The sequence below is a fragment of the Doryrhamphus excisus genome, linkage group LG17, assembly GCF_037039965.1.
Source record: "Doryrhamphus excisus strain RoL-2023G ecotype Guam linkage group LG17, RoL_Dexc_Guam_v1.1, whole genome shotgun sequence".
NCBI classification, from domain to species: Eukaryota; Metazoa; Chordata; class Actinopteri; order Syngnathiformes; family Syngnathidae; genus Doryrhamphus; species Doryrhamphus excisus.
Genome location: NC_136373.1, coordinates 99,759 through 118,259, shown reverse-complemented (window position 1 = coordinate 118,259; position 18,501 = coordinate 99,759). Strand labels below are relative to the sequence as shown.

General features: G+C 46.7%; 1 protein-coding gene and 1 long non-coding RNA gene across 3 annotated transcripts; one reads left to right on the top strand and one right to left on the bottom strand.

The window, feature by feature from the left end:
* Positions 1-618: 618 nt before the first annotated feature.
* Positions 619-16,930, bottom strand: slc6a17 (solute carrier family 6 member 17). 2 transcript variants are annotated; one of them, XM_078797815.1, is made up of 16 exons: positions 16,814-16,930; positions 16,509-16,696; positions 16,053-16,364; positions 13,678-13,770; positions 13,337-13,600; positions 10,043-10,472; positions 8,998-9,155; positions 7,748-7,874; positions 6,318-6,499; positions 5,682-5,792; positions 4,696-4,937; positions 4,421-4,613; positions 3,347-3,539; positions 3,111-3,270; positions 2,799-2,961; positions 619-1,557 (listed from the first exon to the last, which is right to left on the bottom strand). In XM_078797815.1, exons 6-16 carry the CDS (start codon positions 10,341-10,343, stop codon positions 1,195-1,197), a joined length of 2,193 nt encoding a protein of 730 aa, XP_078653941.1. In that variant the 5' UTR covers positions 10,344-10,472; positions 13,337-13,600; positions 13,678-13,770; positions 16,053-16,364; positions 16,509-16,696; positions 16,814-16,930; the 3' UTR covers positions 619-1,194. The 2 variants fall into 2 exon arrangements, with proteins under 2 accessions (XP_078653941.1, XP_078653940.1); XM_078797814.1 differs by lacking the exons at positions 16,053-16,364; positions 16,509-16,696; positions 16,814-16,930 and having other exon boundaries at positions 13,337-13,929.
* Positions 13,447-18,074, top strand: LOC131137469 (uncharacterized). The gene is made up of 3 exons (XR_009131922.2): positions 13,447-13,820; positions 16,511-16,705; positions 17,503-18,074. It is a non-coding gene; the product is annotated as an uncharacterized LOC131137469 (long non-coding RNA).
* The last annotated feature ends 427 nt before the right edge of the window (positions 18,075-18,501 follow it).

Sequence of the window (18,501 nt, the reverse complement as noted above, 5' to 3'; positions counted from 1 at the left end):
TAAACACAAGAAACAGAAGGCAGCCAGAGTGGCGGAGGCTCCACAGGCACCAAACACCGAGACCACCTTGTGTATGTCTACCCACTTTATCTCAAGGAGGCCTGGGGGGGGGGCATTGTCTTCTTTACTGGCTAGCAGAGCCCCCTGGTGGCTTCAATTGTGTCTTACCACTTCAGAACGTTTGTTACTGCATGAAATGAACACTAATCCACCAGCAAATCTACACACAGGAAAATACACTGGAGAACTGCATTAGTAACCGTATTTACACACATGAAAATATACATCTTATGTTCAAGGAATTCAAAGGGTAGGAATGTTCTAGAATGAAACCAAGCAGCAGTGCAGGAGTGATACGGATGGACAGTAAACATCTCGTCTACTGCTGAGCAAAGAGCGCCCCCCCCCCTCCCCATGACATCTATGCCGCGTTGCCCCCCCCCCTTCCTCCTCCCCATGACATCTATGCCGCGTTGCCCCCCCCCCTCCTCCTCCCCATGACATCTATGCGGCGTTGCCCCCCCCTCCTCCTCCCCATGACATCCATGGCGCGTTGCCCCCCCCTCCTCCTCCCCATGACATCTATGCCGCGTTGCCCCCCCCCTCCTCCTCCCCATGACATCTATGCCGCGTTGCCACGGCGTCCCCTGGGTAGCCAGCTCTATTTTTCCCCAGCGAGGGCCTCGGGAGCCTCGCATTCAGCATAAACACACCTTTGGGCATCAAACTGAAGTCTCCGTGACGTCAAGCGTGAAGCTGATCAAACAAAAGCGGTCAGCTTGATTAAACGATGGATTGAAATGGAAAAGCGAAGAAGCAGAGCGTTGTTTGTTCCATCTTCAGGCCCAGAGAGGTTCTAACGAGCTGCATCTGTCCCAAAAGTAGCATGTGCTTGTTTAACTCCATCACTCGTCCATCATCTCCTTTTACATAGTGTCAGAGGTCAAAGGTCAAATGTGAAGCATTGAAATGTAAACCGGCGGCTAAGCTTGTGCTCTTACATTCCCGACCCAGCTCCTAAACGTGGCTTCTTTGGAATTGGACACACCTGAAGCTCAGCAAAGCTCTCGGCGGACGCCTCCGAGCTGCTGCTGAATTCCTCTGGAAAAGTGAAGGTGATACAAAGAAGAGAAGAACATGGAAACACTGGGACATTTTTCCTTTTTCCAAGTGGCCAAAGATGCAAATGCTGCATCATAGCTCGGACTCGGGCGAGCCGATGTTCTGGTAGCCCGTCTTGGTGCCGGTGCCGTAGTTGGTGTTGGTCATCTCCTGGGTGCCGCCGGGCCCCAGGTAGGCACGATAAGGAGGCATCGGAGAAGGAGCCTCGCCGGGGTTCTTGCTGAGGATGAAGCGCTGCTCGTCCTGCTCCTCCAGGTTGGACATATCCTTCATCATGCCTTTCCGGTAGGACACGGACAGCTTGTTGGAGCCGTCAGACACCAGGTTGAAGTGGCGGGCGATGAAAATAAGAGGTAAGGGCAACATGGCCACCACGATGAGGGAGTAGGCCATGCCCAAAGCCCAGGGTGGGTAGCTGTGGAAGCGCTCTGAGCCCTAACGAAGGAACAATGATGACAGAATAAACATTCCATTCTTCATAATACATCAAGTCATTATAATAATACATTGTTACATTAGTTATACTAGTTATATGAATACTGAACACTGACTATACGGAACCATCATTCGTGGTAGGAAAGTAGGAAATGCTCCGTGAAACCGATGCACCCAGGGAAGAAGTTCCGAGCCAACCACATGGAGGCTAGGTACATCAGCTGTACATCATCTGCATGAAAGTCAAAATGGATGTGGTGCCTGGAGATGACTGATCCTAATGGTAGCATCTATAGCGAAAATAAGGGAGGTCTCAGGACGGAACCTTGGGGCACGCCAGAGGAGAGGGCAGCGGTTTTGGAAGAAAAGTCATTGATCACTAAAACAACTCCTGTTAGCGAGATGTGACATGAACCAGTTGAGTACAGACTCACGTAGGCCAACGCAGTGTCCCGGTCGGGACAGGAGGACTGAGCGGTCCTTAGTGGTCTAAAAGCACCGACCCAACGAGGGCTGTGAAAATTGTGTACGTTGAATAAAGCCGATTCTGTGCTGGCGTCCTGAAACCCAACTGGAGTCTGTTAGCAATATTATGGCTTGACAGAGAAGACTGGAGTTGGAAGACGACAAGTGGATGCAAGTTGGACAAAGTTGAGGGATCGAGGATTGGCTTTTTGATGAGTGGTCTAACTACAGCTTGCTCAAGGGCAGTGGGGACAATACCCAGCCTGAAGCAACTGTTCCTGAAAGAACCAGGCTGGGACCGACGGTGGCCAATTCCGCAATTCCATCCACAATTCCATCCACAATTCCATTAATGTGGAAATCCTTGGGCCCTAGTTTGGGTTCCATGGCGGTCCAACAACATGCTGGTGGTCCACGTCCTTGTGTGTTCAATCAGGTATCAAGACGCAATGTCCGTCCCTTTCCTGGCTGTGATGTGAGTTCATGGCTGGGGGGGGGGGGGGGGGGCAACGGGACTATAAAGTGTATAAAGTGAGTCCTTTCCTTTTGTTTCATGAGCGCTACTTTTCTCATTTGAATGATCTCTTTCCCGCAAGCTGACAGTTTAGTGCAATGGTTATTTTGCTTCACTGATATTGGCCTGCTATGGTGCACCATCTTACCATCTTAGGAACGGGACTTTCAACCGCGCAACCTCAGAGGACATACGTAAATCATGGCAAGGATCTGTGGTGCTTTCATGAAACACACAAGCAGGAGGACAGAGAGCCACTGACCTCGGCTTCAACCCAGGCGTTGTATCCCGCGGGGCTGACGGCCATCTCGATGACAGTCGCCATAATAAGCACCACCAGTACAGTCGGTGACACGTACCGCCACATGTAGTAATAGAAAGAGTACGGCCTGAATCCAAGCATGTCCTCCAGGTCCTGCATGAACCTGTGATGATATAATGAAGGTAGTTCCCATATGGCCGCGCACATGTATGTTTCATGTATGAACACAAACAGACGTGAATCATGAAGAAAGCAACATTTCCACGTTCATGTTGTCTTTAACGTCAGTAAGCGATTGTTTAGCTGAGGTACCGTTTAGTGCCATAAATCCAGGCCACAGAGATGTTCTCCAGGATGACCACCACGGTGAGTGGCAAACCAGCGGAGTAGTCGTCAAACATGGCGACAAAGTAGTTCCCCGAGCGCTGCACAAACAGCAGACCCAGCAGGAAGGCGATGACACAACAGACCACTGAGGGACACAAACATGCAGTCAGAACTTTTGTGGACTTCAAGTTCAGTCAGGAATTGAAAGCAAGTCGGCTCACCGCATAGGATCTCTTTGCGGACCTTGAAGGCATCAAGTATCGGTGTGGTGATGCCCGTCATGGTTCCAATCATGCTGCCCAGGCCCAAGTTAATCAGCATGAAGAAGAACATGACAGACCAGAAAGGGCTGGCGGGGAAGTGCGTCATGGCTTCCGTGAAAGCGATGAACGCCAGACCGGTGCCCTGAACCGCCTAGATGAGCAGATGAAAAGAGAAGATGCTGAAAGAGATACAGGAGGTCATGAGCAGTTGCAAGTATTATTATTATCAGTATTATTGTTATCAGTCATCCACGGGATGTTCATATTTGCTACCATCAGTGGTGCCACCGGGACTTCTAGGCCCCATGAAAGCTCCCTGTCTGTTGGGGGCCTTAGGAACGTCCCCCCCTAAATGGCACCCCTGCATGCATGTACTGATACCGATGTCAACTGTGAAATATAAAACATGTCTGCTAGCATGTTCCTATGGCTAATGCTAACCCTCGTTTAGGGAGGTATTCCCATGGACGTGGTTCATTTACTTTTACTTTTACTTTTACTTTTACTTTTACTTTTACTTTTACTTTTACTTATACTTTTACTTTTACTTTTACTTTTAGTTGATTTTAGTTCCGTGTGTTGTGATTTGTGGACCCGACATGAAATGTAGGACGCCACTCTATGCGGGAATATCCTGAGTTCATCATGAATTCTACGCCACACCCTGGTTTCCCCCCACGTTAGAAATACGTATATGGTCTGTGTACACTAGCCTTAGAACTTCAAGAAAATGCAGGACAGTAAACAGAACGTGCAGTCAGGGCCTAAATATTGGTATGTTTTTGCCATGCGCGTATCAATTAGGCTGATTTGGGCGTATTCCGTATAGTCATGGAGAAAAACATTGGCAAAAAAGACTATATTTAATGTATTTGATTTCGTAGTGATAACAATATTTTGGCAATGACTGTAAGTGATGGTTTCCATGGCGACGTGAGGTTGTTTGGGGTAGATGGTTCAAGATGAAAATACCGTCGCTGGGAGATGCCTGTTTGTGTTTTGGCATTCACCATCGTGAACAAATATGGGCACCTTGTTGAGTTCATCCTCCAGCACACAGGGATCCAGGCCCAGCTGGGCAAAGTTGTCCTCCTTCACCGTCCTGATGACGCCGTACATCTCTGCGTAGTCCTTTGTGGTCAGGTGGGAGAAGTTGATGTGAGGAGGGATGAGCTCTTTGCTCAGCACGCTGGTATTCAGATACACGAGGATTTTCTCAGCATTTCTGCATGTGGAGAAGCAGAGATTTCCTAGAAACAGGAGCTTCTGATCAACTTGCTGACGTGGCATATACGTCGCATACTCACTCAACAACACACTTCTCGTTCATGATGTTGGCCTTGAAGCCCAGGACGGCAAACACAACCAACGTGGCCAGGATGGAGGTCACAAAGTTGATGATGGAGACCAGAGCGGCGTCGAAGTGGCAGTTGTTGTCTCGCTTGTTGTAACTGGAAAAGGCAATGACGCCGCCAAAGCCCAGACCTAGCGCAAAGAAGACCTGGGTGGCCGCCTCCCTCCACACCTGCGGCTCCAGCATCTTCTCCAGCTTGGGAGGAAAAGCAGCGGTGATACATTCTTGTTCCTGGACACCATTTCATTTGACACCATCTTGTGACGCCACGTCAGCGTACCAAGCCATCCAACTCCATGCTCATATCAATCAAATGTAGCATTTTCTTGGTTCTTCTGACACTGGTTAGGTTCATGCTCCAGGACTGTGCAAAAGTCCTAGTTGCTTTAATGAACGTTTTCACAGGAAGTAAGAATGAGTGCATTTGGCTTCATTTTTGGAGGTGCTTTACATTGTTGAGCAGATCAACCTAAGTTTAACCTAACTGAATCTTTAACCTGAATGACCATTTGCAAGTGTATTGTCAGTGTACTAATCACAGACCATTTTGGTTTTTTATATTTGCACAACCTTATGAATACTGAGTGGCTGCCATGTGTGCATACAGTTAATGTATGCAAAATATGTACATTAAAAATGTCAATAAAAAAACTTGTATTCGTGGTCTGCTGTCCCACGTTTTCATATCATTCTGCACACTGGCCACTAGAGGGAGACACTATTGCTGAACATGGATGCCGTGAATGTCAGGGCCTTGCCAGAATCAGACAGCCATCACAAAAAGCAGATTGAACCCCTTGCTGAGAGAAAGCGTCAACTTCAGTTCCAGATCTATTTGGCATGGCTGGCAACACCATGGCAGCGAGGCCTTCGTTATTGTCGCTGCTCAGGAGGTGAATACATCTCGATCTTCTGGATTTGTCGTTTGTTGTGACTCACCTTTGGGGTGAACATGTGCGCGATGCCATCCACCGCTCCTCTCAACAACAACCCTCTCACCAGGAAGCAGAAGAGCACCAAGTACGGGAAGAGAGAGCTGAAGTACATCACCTACGGGAGACAAAGTCATTGTGCTGCGTTGCCATGGACACGCTTTCCTCACACACACACACACACACACACACACACAAAGCGACAAGCAGTCACATACACACCCTTTCACTACATTCTGTGTGCAGCAAGTGTTGTTGAGGTTGGGAGAAGGAGTCAAACATCCCTGTTGCCTTCAGGTGGCAGGGAATCATCTTGACTATGATTGGCTACCAGAGGTTCCATGCGGTTTTACACCCCTTTTTCTTTCACCTTGTACTTGCTCCCCAATGCTGATACGATGTGGGAACGCATAAAGGCAAGATGTGATGACTTTGAGCGCTAATGTGCATCATTGTGCTAGATGGCTAATGCTAGCACAACGCTGGGCTTCAGGGTCATCGCCAATAGCAGCTGGAACTTCAGAGATGTCAAAATGTGAAAAACGCCGGTTAGTTGGGCCACTCCGCATTAGCCTTACTAAAATATAAATAAGCTAAAATAAGTGATGGATGGATTTATTGTGTTACCATGGCGACTGCGCACCTTCCCAGAGGACTGGATGCCCTTGATGACGGCCAAGCACACCAGGATCCAAGCCACCAGTAAGGAAAGAGTCATCTTCCAGTTGAGTCCGCCAGTGTCATCGATGCTGCTGGTGATGTTGAGGGTCTGACGATACCAAAAGTATGTGGTCGCTGAGCTCTTCTCGCACTCTGGCTCCACGGCTGCAATGAGGAAAGCAATGTGGCAGTGATGCAGGATGGCAGTGATGCAGGATGGCAGTGATGCCAGTGATGCAGGATGGCAGTGATGCAGGATGGCAGTGATGCAGGATGGCAGTGATGCAGGATGGCAGTGATGGTAGTGATGGCAGTGATGGCAGTGATGCAGGATGGCAGTGATGGCAGTGATGCCAGTGATGCAGGATGGCAGTGATGCCGGTGATGCAGGATGGCAGTGATGCAGAATGGCAGTGATGCAGGATGGCAGTGATGCAGGATGGCAGTGATGGTAGTGATGGCAGTGACGGTAGTGATGCAGGATGGCAGTGATGGCAGTGTTGGCAGTGATGCAGGATGGCAGTGATGGCAGTGATGTAGGATGGCAGTGTTGGCAGTGATGCAGGATGGCAGTGATGGCAGTGATGGCAGTGATGGCAGTGATGTAGGATGGCAGTGTTGGCAGTGATGCAGGATGGCAGTGATGGCAGTGATGTAGGATGGCAGTGTTGGCAGTGATGCAGGATGGCAGTGATGGCAGTGATGTAGGATGGCAGTGTTGGCAGTGATGCAGGATGGCAGTGATGGCAGTGATGTAGGATGGCAGTGTTGGCAGTGATGCAGGATGGCAGTGATGCAAGATGGCAGTGATGGCAGTGATGGCAGTGATGGCAGTGATGTAGGATGGCAGTGTTGGCAGTGATGCAGGATGGCAGTGATGCAGGATGGCAGTGATGCAGGATGCAGGATGCAGGATGCAGGATGCATCCCATCCCCGGTCAAGTCACAAAATGGTCACATTTAAGGATTTTTAGACTGTCATTTCTTTTCAAGCCACTAAACAGTAAAGTTGAATAATAATAATAATAATAATTGTAATGTATTTTATATAGAAGCATTTTTAATTCATATAGTGTACATTATTTCAAAAAGGAACATAAGTTAATTTGATGGATACCTTGAAATCGTGGCGTTTCCTAACTGTCCTTTCCATTGCCTGCCTTTTTAATGATTATGATCAGCAAAGTGGAGTGAAGTTAATGCTGATGAAAAACGATGTCTGCACCGCAAGCTATAAGCTGCCATTGTGCATAGTGACAGTCCCACTGCGGGAGGGACGCCTCAATAACAATCAATTTTAAGGTTGAGTGTTCTCAATGTTCCATCATCTTTTTCCAAATGAATCCACAAGGTCTTTTGATGTGCCTTTTTCTGTGCATCTTTGCAGTCTTGCAGGTTATTTTTGTGACTTACTGGCTTGGGTTCCATTGATGTGGACGGGACATTCAGCCCAAGGAAGCGGGTACTGGAAAGACTGGAAGAAGTAGAAGATGCTCCATCCGATGATCACATTGTAGTAGAGGCCCACAAAGCCGCACACCTGATTGAAAACGGGAGAAAAACATCAGCGTTAGCCGCATGGCGTGGCACACGCGTCTCCTTCTGGAGTCAGGCCAGAGATGCTAACCACACTGCACATGAATTATTGAGCTGTTTGCTCTCGGCGGCAGGGGCAGGGGTCCTGGCTGAGGGGGTATTTATAGCTGCTGGATGCCCCGCCTGCTACATGGGAACACGCCACACGCATTGCTGCCCCCAACCCCAATTGTCTCCCTCCCCTCTGTTGTGATGATGACATCTCATGGCCATAAGAGGCCAACTCAACCACTGTGGCGGTCAATCGAGGTACATTTCCATAGGAACGTTGCGGAATCTGGTCCAGATCATTGTTTGCCGTTTATTTTCCACTTGCCCTCACCAGGGTCATGGGTAAGCTGGAGCCTATACTAGCTGACTTCAGGTGAGTGGCGGAGCGTACCCTGTATGTACGGGTTATTTCTTATGGCCTACTTGTAATTACTTGATAGATGACTTGGCAAAATAGTTCACAGTTAATACGTAAGTGTGCTGGATTTATTTTCAGACTCTCAGACTGATTTATTGATATTTACTGATATGATTGCTGAATCACAGAACACTTCTGACATCTAATTACATATATGAACACACGTGAAATTCCATTATATCACATACTGGTTATGGGGACATACTCCCATACCGTTGTTATGCTAAAATGTATTTATGAGCGTCACTCTGCTGTCAAATCTATAACCGCATTCTGCTAACTGTGGGTACATGAAACTTGAAAAAGCATTTTTCTCTGGGACGATCTGCAGACTGCAGCCTCCCCTTTTCCCAAGGCATCCCACTCCTGTCACTACATGCCAATTAGTATAAAAGTGCAGCCAGCAGGATGTCACAATGATAGATGGTGAAATGAAGTTCCTCTGAAATTAGGTTCTTCTTTTTTGAAACAACAAATAGATTTTTAACCTGCATTTGCTGTACACGCGAAGGTCCACTGCTCTGTTTAACGTGAAGCTACAGCATCTGATATAATGCCTACAAAGATGATTCATATTGTAGTGGTGCCAGATGTGCCAATAAAGTTGCATTGAAAAGCAATCACCGGTATCCAGTTGACAAGGCCATGCTGTACTCACCATCAGACTAGAGACACCGATGCCCCCCAGCTGGGGGTACACATAGTTCCACACACCGATGCTGCCGCGCCTAATCCTCTGTCCCACCGCCAATTCCAGGAAGAAGAGAGGGATACCGATGAGGAGGAGGAGAATGAAGTAGGGCACCAAGTAAGCACCTAAAACAGAAAGAAGAACAACTGATCTCCATGTTGAACCTATCAGTGAGGAAAGCTTCATGTTCATGAGCAGCGCCATCCAAAAGCCAAATGATGTTGACTTCAGGACAAAGAAAGCAAAGACGCTACTCAGCAGTAGTACTCAGCAGTAGTACTCAGCAGTAGTACTCAGCAGTAGTATTAATCATATCTTCCGTGTGTGTTCTGATCAAACCTTACTGATACAGAGATGGTCAGCCGGTGCTCATGGAAAAGTTGTGATGTAGTCAATACTGTCAATATGAAGGTTCTACTGTACGTGTGAAAGCACTGTATACGTATGAATGTATGCATATATATATATATAAATATATATACATATATATACATATATATACATATGTATACATGGCGTGAAGTGATTTCAAGAGGACCTGCTTGCCCGATGAACATTGCTGCCAGCGCGGTAGGAACATCGATTCTTATCCCTTTTCTCATCCCAACCAAGCTTTGGATTTCCTCGAGTGGATTCTGTTTCCGTATTGGATTGGAAGTCAGAAGACCCTCTGAACTGAGTAAGAAAAGGTCTTCAGGTTGAATCGTTCTTTGAACCAGTTCTTTCTTGAAAGCGCTGCCAGCATCGTTTTTAATGCTCTGAGAAGCTATTTTCCATTCCACACATTGATGTTTATTATTATTGTTATGATTATTATTATTATTATTTCAGAGAAAAAATATTGATTGGTTGTATGCTTTCCTTAATTTCACCCATTCTGGTCTTTGATCTGATTTTCATTGCACTATTTGCCAACGCGGATCTGGTTTGGTAGAATGAATGGTAGCCGGTGTCCAAGTGCTACACCAACGTAATGCTGTGCAAGTAAACTGCTCTTGGTCCAGCCACCTACCTCCACCATTCTTCTGGCACAGGTAGGGGAACCTCCAGACGTTGCCCAGGCCCACAGAGAAGCCCACCTGTGCCAGAATGTACTCCAATTTATTGTTCCAAGCTGGCCGTCCGTCCTCTGCATCAGGGTCAGGGGACGGTAGCAGCGCCCTCCCCGGGGCAGTGGAGCCAGGACTGAGTCCCATGCTCATCTGACTGCTCTTATAGTCCATCGGGTGCTCCAGAGACAGCAGGTCGGCCACAGACTCGGTGACCGGCTCGCTGCTGTGCTCCAGCTGGGTCACCCTAGTATTATTTGGCATAGCTGCAAAACAGGGGCGTCCCTCCAAGGGGTGGAGGTGGTGGTGACGAGAGGAGTCTTTTGAGGTGTTCAATGGAGATCTGGAGATCAAGAGGAAGTGGGAAGGTGCCAGGGAATGGAAGTTGTCCTTCTGCAAAATGAAATGTTTGTTGAGAGTCAGAAAATATACAGGTACTTTTTTCCATCCATTAATCATTGCCTTGACTATTCATTTTGAACTTTTCTCTCTTTTTTTATAGGCGGACTCTGTAGAACTCTATGACAGAGTTCCAATACAAAAACCACCGCTGAACAAAAAGAAGATCAAGCCTTGTCTCCACTTTGCCAGAAAACATTTGCATGATCCCCAAAGGCCTTTGGTGAAAATACTGGTCAACTTTTTGGAAGGTGTGTGTCCCATTACATCCGGCGTGACACCATCCATCCTTTTTCTATGCCGCTTATCCCCACTAGGGTTGTGGGAATGCAGTCTTGGGGGAGAGGAGGGGTCCACCCTGGACTGGTGGCCAGCCAATCCCAGGGCACATATAGACAAACAACCATTCACACTCACATTCATACCTATGGACAATTTGGAGTGGCCAATGAAGCTAACATGTTTTTGGAATGGGGGGGGAAGCGGAGTACCCGAAGAAAAGCCACGCATGCACGGGGAGAACACTAATTCGATTTTTATTGCAGGAAAAGGTAGTTGTGAACCCACGACCCAGAAGCGTGGGGCTTAAACATTACATGAAAAGATGATGAGCCAATAAGCCAGCTGAATATCACAATCACAAGGAGTAATGCTGGCAACACATGGAGTCCGAGCACTTAGTTGCAGAGAGACTCTTGCTATCGCAGTGTGCCAAACTCAATAGAAGCCAGAGGTTTGGATCTGACACGGCCTCTTCAGTGGATGAACCGATGGTTCTGACTGCCACCACAGTTGCTTGTCTAGTCACTGTGACTTGTCTTGGTGGTCTCCAAGCCCACCTGGCACTTTACTCACATTCCTCAACAGTGGCGATGAAGCCCTGCAGACGGAGCGGCGCCTATCTGTACACAACATGGCGGCATTAACAAGCACACGGAACTGAGTCTGACGTCCTCTCCACTCCATGACAGATATCCACTAAAGATGCCCATCAATAGCGGCGGCACTGCCAACTCTGAGTAGCAAGGAATTGCTTGACACCTTTGACCAACATGTCCGACCACCCTCGGGATGCATGCGTGCTCTTGAACTACTCCTGTTGTCTGCAGCGTTAAACCTACTGCACAGGTCCACTATCCACCCCCCCCCCCCCACACACACACACAAATACAGGACCTCTTTTTTTAGTCTGGTTGCTAAGCGATGGCTCATCCTGCAAAACTGAGATGCCATGCCTTGCACATTAGGGGCCGCTTGTTTCTCGTCTGGCCATCTCCAACAGACGTGGCATCCACCGAGGGATGGCTGCAAATCACTTCCACTGCGGCAGAGACGGAGGAGATTGTTGTGGCATCTGTTGTGATGGCAGTCACCACACACAAAAGGCCGACTGACACATCTCCTTGGGTTACATTTGGAGGGATGGTCCTCAAATAAGATCATGATGGTTGGTAATGTATTGAATAGAAGATCTGAAATAAAAACACTTGAAGCTATTATGGGATGGGCTTGCTGTGTTGCCACAAAGTGTGAAAAGTTGACAAGATGATTGAAAAGTGAGGAACAAGGAAAAGCGCCTCGTTGTTCAGTATAGTTTGTGTTGCAGCTGCTTCAAGATTCATGTTCCCACGATGGTCAGATCCATCCTTTGCCACTTTCCCAGCCTTGCCACTGACTGGAGACCAGTCCAGTTGCAGGCTATTTTTGGAATTCATTCAACTGGGATAGACTACACCCCTGTCATGTTGAAGAGGATAAGTGCTATGGAATATGGATTGATGGACAAAACAAGGAAAGACGCACAACAGCTCCACAACGTTGAAATAAAAAGAGCAGTTTTACAAATGAAATATCTTTCCAGATGTTGTTCTAGTTGTGACAAACATATCAAAGTCAAATTCAAACATAAAGCTCGGTACTTTGGATTGTAACAGGGTCCAAGTGGTTAGCATTCCAAAAACATGCTAGCTTGATTGGCCACTCCAAATTGTCCATAGGTATGAATGTGAGTGTGAATGGTTGTTTGTCTATATGTTCCCTGTGATTGGCTGGCCACCAGTCCAGGGTGGACCCCGCCTCTTGCCCAGGACAGCTGGTATAGGCTCCAGCATACCCCCACCCTCACGAGGATAAGCGGCATAGAAAAGAATGGTAGATGTTTCCACCCAAGCATTGATATGCTACATTGAAACAAAGCATTTCCCGTGTAAAGCCTCATTGGCTACCAGTTAGACCAGCACAGTCACCTCAGATATAAGATATCTAGTATATGATACTATAGTATAACTTTTACTGGGTCACACAACTCAGCATCATGAACCCATAATGCATTGCTTAGTGGAAGGATGGCTGGCCTGTCCCTTTGAAGGCCACCGAATACTTGCATCATTTGACCATTTTGGATGTAGTAAACTTCAAACGTTTGATGAGATTATGGCAACATTTGTATTGAAGGATCCCTAAAACCATTTCAGAGAAGACATGAATGTGGAATCTGAGCGTTCAACAGCCGCTGTCGGACATACGTTGTCCCCCTTTTCTACGGGGATCTGAACAACACACTCAGTCAGGTGAAACAAAGGCTCACACCCACGGTGCTGTCCAGATGGATATGCCCTCTGCTGGCTCGTCAAGGTCAAATGACTAAAGAAAAGGCCTGCAGGATGTTAGCTGCACGGTGCCCATCATGCCCATGAGAGACAGATGTGGATTCACCTGCTGAAGCTTGGTGATGCTCGCCAGGTGATAAGGTGGAAAATGGCGCTTAGAAGAAGTACGGCCAATCGGTGGGGGAGGGGGGGGCGATAACAAACCAATTTGTTGATAAACGAGACGAAAATGGAGAATGCAGCTCTTACCTTCCACAGAGTACAGGCAGCGTTAGGACGCAGTCGCGATGGCAAGGTTCTTCATCGAGGCGCGGCTGCGTCCGTGTGCAACATCAACATCCCTGCGCGCAAACAGGAGCCAGCGAGGCGGCAGTTGGCGCTCACACGACGTGCGTGGCGCGGCGAGTCTGACGCAGGAGCGCCTGGCGGTTCTTCTAAGATGGCATTGACTCCGCACCGGTCCGGCCCGCAGTGTGGATGATGTCCGCGTGATGGTGCAAATCCCGATGCTTACTGGAGAAGAAGCAAATCTTACTATGGCAAGTCACGACGATGCGTGACGCAGGTTTGACTCATCTGCTCCTGCTCACGTCAGCTGATGACGGCAAGAACGAAGACAAGAAACTCGGCTGGGGAAACGTTGCCAAAGGGCTGCGGTGTTGGGGGTGTCGGCTCCGATAACCCTGATAAGAAAAGAGCACCAACCTACACACTGCGTCCACATTTGGCACAGGTACCCACGGTCACTGGAACAAAGTAGTACTGGCTGTTTTGGAGTAGAACTCGCCAGTAAAGTATTGGCTTCATTTGCATATAATATGCATATGACGTGGTAACGGAAGCCATAGGAAAAAGCAAAAACAACGTAATTACATCTGGAAGTACACATCAACTTCATTTATGGTTGCTTCATTTAAAACCGCTCATCACTTCATCCAAATCAGATCATGTCCTATTTCATCTCATCCAGCACCTCATAGCTTGTCTGGGCTGGAACTATGGTGGCTGGAGTTTCCTCCATCACACCCGTTCTTTAATCACTATGGTGACTATAGTTTCCTCCATCACACCCGTTCTTTAGTCACTATGGTGACTATAGTTTCCTCCATCACACCCGTTCTTTAGTCACTATGGTGACTATAGTTTCCTCCATCACACCCGTTCTTTAATCACTATGGTGACTATAGTTTCCTCCATCACACCCGTTCTTTAGTCACTATGGTGACTATAGTTTCCTCCATCACACCCGTTCTTTAATCACTATGGTGACTATAGTTTCCTCCATCACACCCGTTCTTTAATCACTATGGTGACTATAGTTTCCTCCATCACACCCGTTCTTTAGTCACTATGGTGAATATAGTTTCCTCCATCACACCCGTTCTTTAATCACTATGGTGACTATAGTTTCCTCCATCACACCCGTTCTTTAGTCACTATGGTGACTATAGTTTCCTCCATCACACCCGTTCTTTAATCACTATGGTGAATATAGTTTCCTCCATCACACCCGTTCTTTAGTCACTATGGTGACTATAGTTTCCTCCATCACACCCCGTTCTTTAGTGACCATGGTTTCCTCCATCACACCCGTTCTTTAATCACTATGGTGACTATAGTTTCCTCCATCACACCCGTTCTTTAGTCACTATGGTGACTATAGTTTCCTCCATCACACCCCGTTCTTTAGTGACCATGGTTTCCTCCATCACACCCGTTCTTTAATCACTATGGTGACTGTAGTTTCCTCCATCACACCCGTTCTTTAATCACTATGGTGACTATAGTTTCCTCCATCACACCCGTTCTTTAGTCACTATGGTGACTATAGTTTCCTCCATCACACCCGTTCTTTAGTGACCATGGTGAATATAGTTTCCTCCATCACACCCCGTTCTTTAGTGACCATGGTTTCCTCCATCACACCCCGTTTTTTAGTGACCATGGTTTCCTCCATCACACCCGTTCTTTAGTAACTATGGTGACTGTAGTTTCCTCCATCACACCCGTTCTTTAGTCACTATGGTGAATATAGTTTCCTCCATCACACCCGTTCTTTAGTCACTATGGTGACTGTAGTTTCCTCCATCACACCCCGTTCTTTAGTGACCATGGTTTCCTCCATCACACCTGTTCTTTAGTCACTATGGTGAATATAGTTTCCTCCATCACACCCGTTCTTTAATCACTATGGTGAATATAGTTTCCTCCATCACACCCCGTTTTTTAGTCACTATGGTGAATATAGTTTCCTCCATCACACCCCGTTTTTTAGTGACCATGGTTTCCTCCATCACACCCCGTTTTTTAGTGACCATGGTTTCCTCCATCACACCCCGTTCTTTAGTAACTATGGTGACTGTAGTTTCCTCCATCACACCCCGTAGTTCCATCACTGACGGCTGAGCGTCATTTCATGAAGATAAAGAAACAAACCTCGCACATGCGTGATTCGGGGATGCGTAGAGATACACAGCTTTTGGGGCGGGGCGAACCTCTCAGCAGCGCCCCTGCTGCTAGGTGAGAACAGAAACCGCATAACAATATGCGGTACAATATATACAACACAATACAATATATAATACAATACAATATACAGTATGTAGCACGAGTCCAGTTCATGGTGAGTGACCAGTTGATTTCTTGGACTGGGGTTGACTGTCACCCCCCAGGACAAATATTGCACCCTGCACTGACGTGTGTGAAGAGGGTTCTACTCGCCGTCGGAACCAGAAGAGTCAAACTGAGGCTGTCAGAAGGAGTTCACTCGTTACGTTCTGCAATGATGAAATATATGATTGATATTTATATATTTATATCTACATATATATGATGGCATCCGTTGCCATGACAACCCTACTCATGTCTTTATTTACATTCAACTTGACACTTGAAATGGATGCTCTGTCTTTCACACGTTGCTGTGTCCACCTACTGTCTCCTTCAATCCACTCATGTGACTCACTTTCCCGGGCCGCTGCTGGGATCGGTTTCCATGGCAACCACAGATCATATGATGGTTATTCACCCAGCGGGAGTTCTTTGCTCAGCTTGCAGCACCAACCGCTGGTGGGCAATGCGGCCGGGTGGCTTTAGTGGAACACAACATCCCCGCTGGTCAATGCTGGCGTCACGCCTCTTTGACACGTGACCTGGGGATGAAAAATCATTTGACTGCTCAATTAGGGTTCAGTCTGAGTCCATTTATGTAGCTAGGTGGAGGCAACACAGTCAGAAGGTCGGGAAGGCCTGGGTTCGATTCTCCACTTGGGCATCTCTGGGTAGAGTTTGAAGAAGGAAGTGTTTTAGTTGAAGGAGGTTGAAGACGCATAAGAGAAAAGAACAAGGTGACAAAATGAAGCGGCCGCCGTGTAGCCCCGAATAAAAACATTTCATTTGTTTTTGTTATTGGTTTACTTACAGCCTGGGTGTCCAACTCCTGCCATGAGGGCAAGTGATCGGAATGATGACCCCCCGAGCTTGAGGAAGGAGCTGGTCAAGTCCATCACCTGCTGGAGAACCAGCCTGGAAGGAAAAGCTGCAGTGCTTCGGCCCTCTGTGGACACGTGACTTGCAGCCATCCACTCTAAAATGACGTGTCACCAACTCCTTGAAAATGTAGGATTTTAAAAATGAAGGTTATGATTCCTTTTCATGCCTAAAGTGTAATGAAAAAATCCTTAAGCAGGTTATCATAAGGCGTTAAAGATAAGCTCCGCCCCTCACCAGGAAGCTGACGGAGAAGTGGATGCTAGCTCCAAACCGTTGCTGGATTTATGGGGTTCGTCCGTCAGAAATTGGGAGGGATGTGGACACATACATATTAATATATAGGACCCGAGTCATATGTTGTACCAGTAATTGGACTGGATGCCGTGTTCCAGATAGCATAAACATCGTCATTTGTTGTGTGGAACGAGGCATGTTTCCAGTTCAGTGGGGGTGTAGTATGAATGAAGACATGGGTACATGTCATATTTGGAAGTACCTATGATTGTAGGTACTCCCAAATATGACGTGTACCCATGTCTACAGCCAATACAGCCAATCTATTTGGGTCATTCCTACTATGGCGGGCGTCGGTAATGTGCAGACATGGCGGCACCCCTAATTGGGAGTCAAGTAGATCATGCCGCTATTCGCCTGTTCTACCGCTGGATGGCAGTATAAGCCTGGTAATGCACTCTAGATAGACCTTTGACTTGCTTTGATTTGAAAACCTGTGTTTCATATGTTGTAAAAACAAATGTATATTTTCTATTCTTTTATTTATGGTTATTTATACTTGTTTTTCTATTTTTGTGTGTTATATTGTGTGTTTTTTCATGCATATTTATACGTATTTTATTGTTTTTTGTTCCTTTTGTTTATTAATATTCATGTTTTGCACTTTTGTGGTTATCATTTTTTAATAGAAAAGGTTTGTCTATATGTGTCCTGGGATTGGCTGGCCACCAGACCAGGGTGTACCCTGCCTGTCGCCCAAAGACAGCTGGGATAGGCTCCAGCACCCCTGCGACCCTCGTGAGGATAAGCGGTAGAGAATGAATGAATGAATGAATGAATGAATGAATGAATGAATGAATGAATGAATGAATGAATGAATGAATGAATGAATGAATGAATGAATGAATGAATGAATGAATGAATGAATGAATGAATGAATGAATGGGCCATCAGTCATGCATGTATGTCATTGCTGCAGGAGGTGCTGAGCCAGGTGAAGTCAGCACACAGCATTCCAGCAGCTTTCCAAAGCTTCCGCCTGGCTATGGAGGAGTCATGCACAACAAAAGGCCATTCTGGTCTTTCTCAGAAAACAGTCTGGGAGAGATAAATAAAGCTTATCAAGCCAAAGTGATGCTTGATAAGGTTTACACCTTGTTTGAAGTTTGTCATAGGGTTATTTATATTCCATAGTCATATTTATTACATTCTATTTGTATAAATGTTGTTACAGCGCTGCTTGTATTCTCTAAAGGAAGGAGTAGGGCAAGGGGAAGGGATAAGGGGTAAGACAAGGGGAAGGGATAAGGGGTAAGACAAGGGGAAGGGCTAAGGGGTAATACAAGGGGAAATCTAAGGGGTAAGACAAGGAGACGGGGTAGAAGGGGTAGAAGACAAAGCCATAGAAAAAGCTTGTTTTTTTTACCTCTTCCTCCTAATAATAATAATAATAAAAATAATAATAATAATCTCTTTGTTAAAGGCACACTGTCTTCATTTTACACATGAAAGCAGCGTCTCTCTTGTCTTTTTCCTTGGGTCAAAGGTAAAGCCCTGACCTCTGGAGACCAACATGTGCTCTTGTTCATAAAACAATAAACAACAGTCTTCTGTTTATAAGCGCTCCCCAGTTCATCAATTCATCATTCAAGTAACACTTACTGTATTTGGCTTCATGCAAACACAAG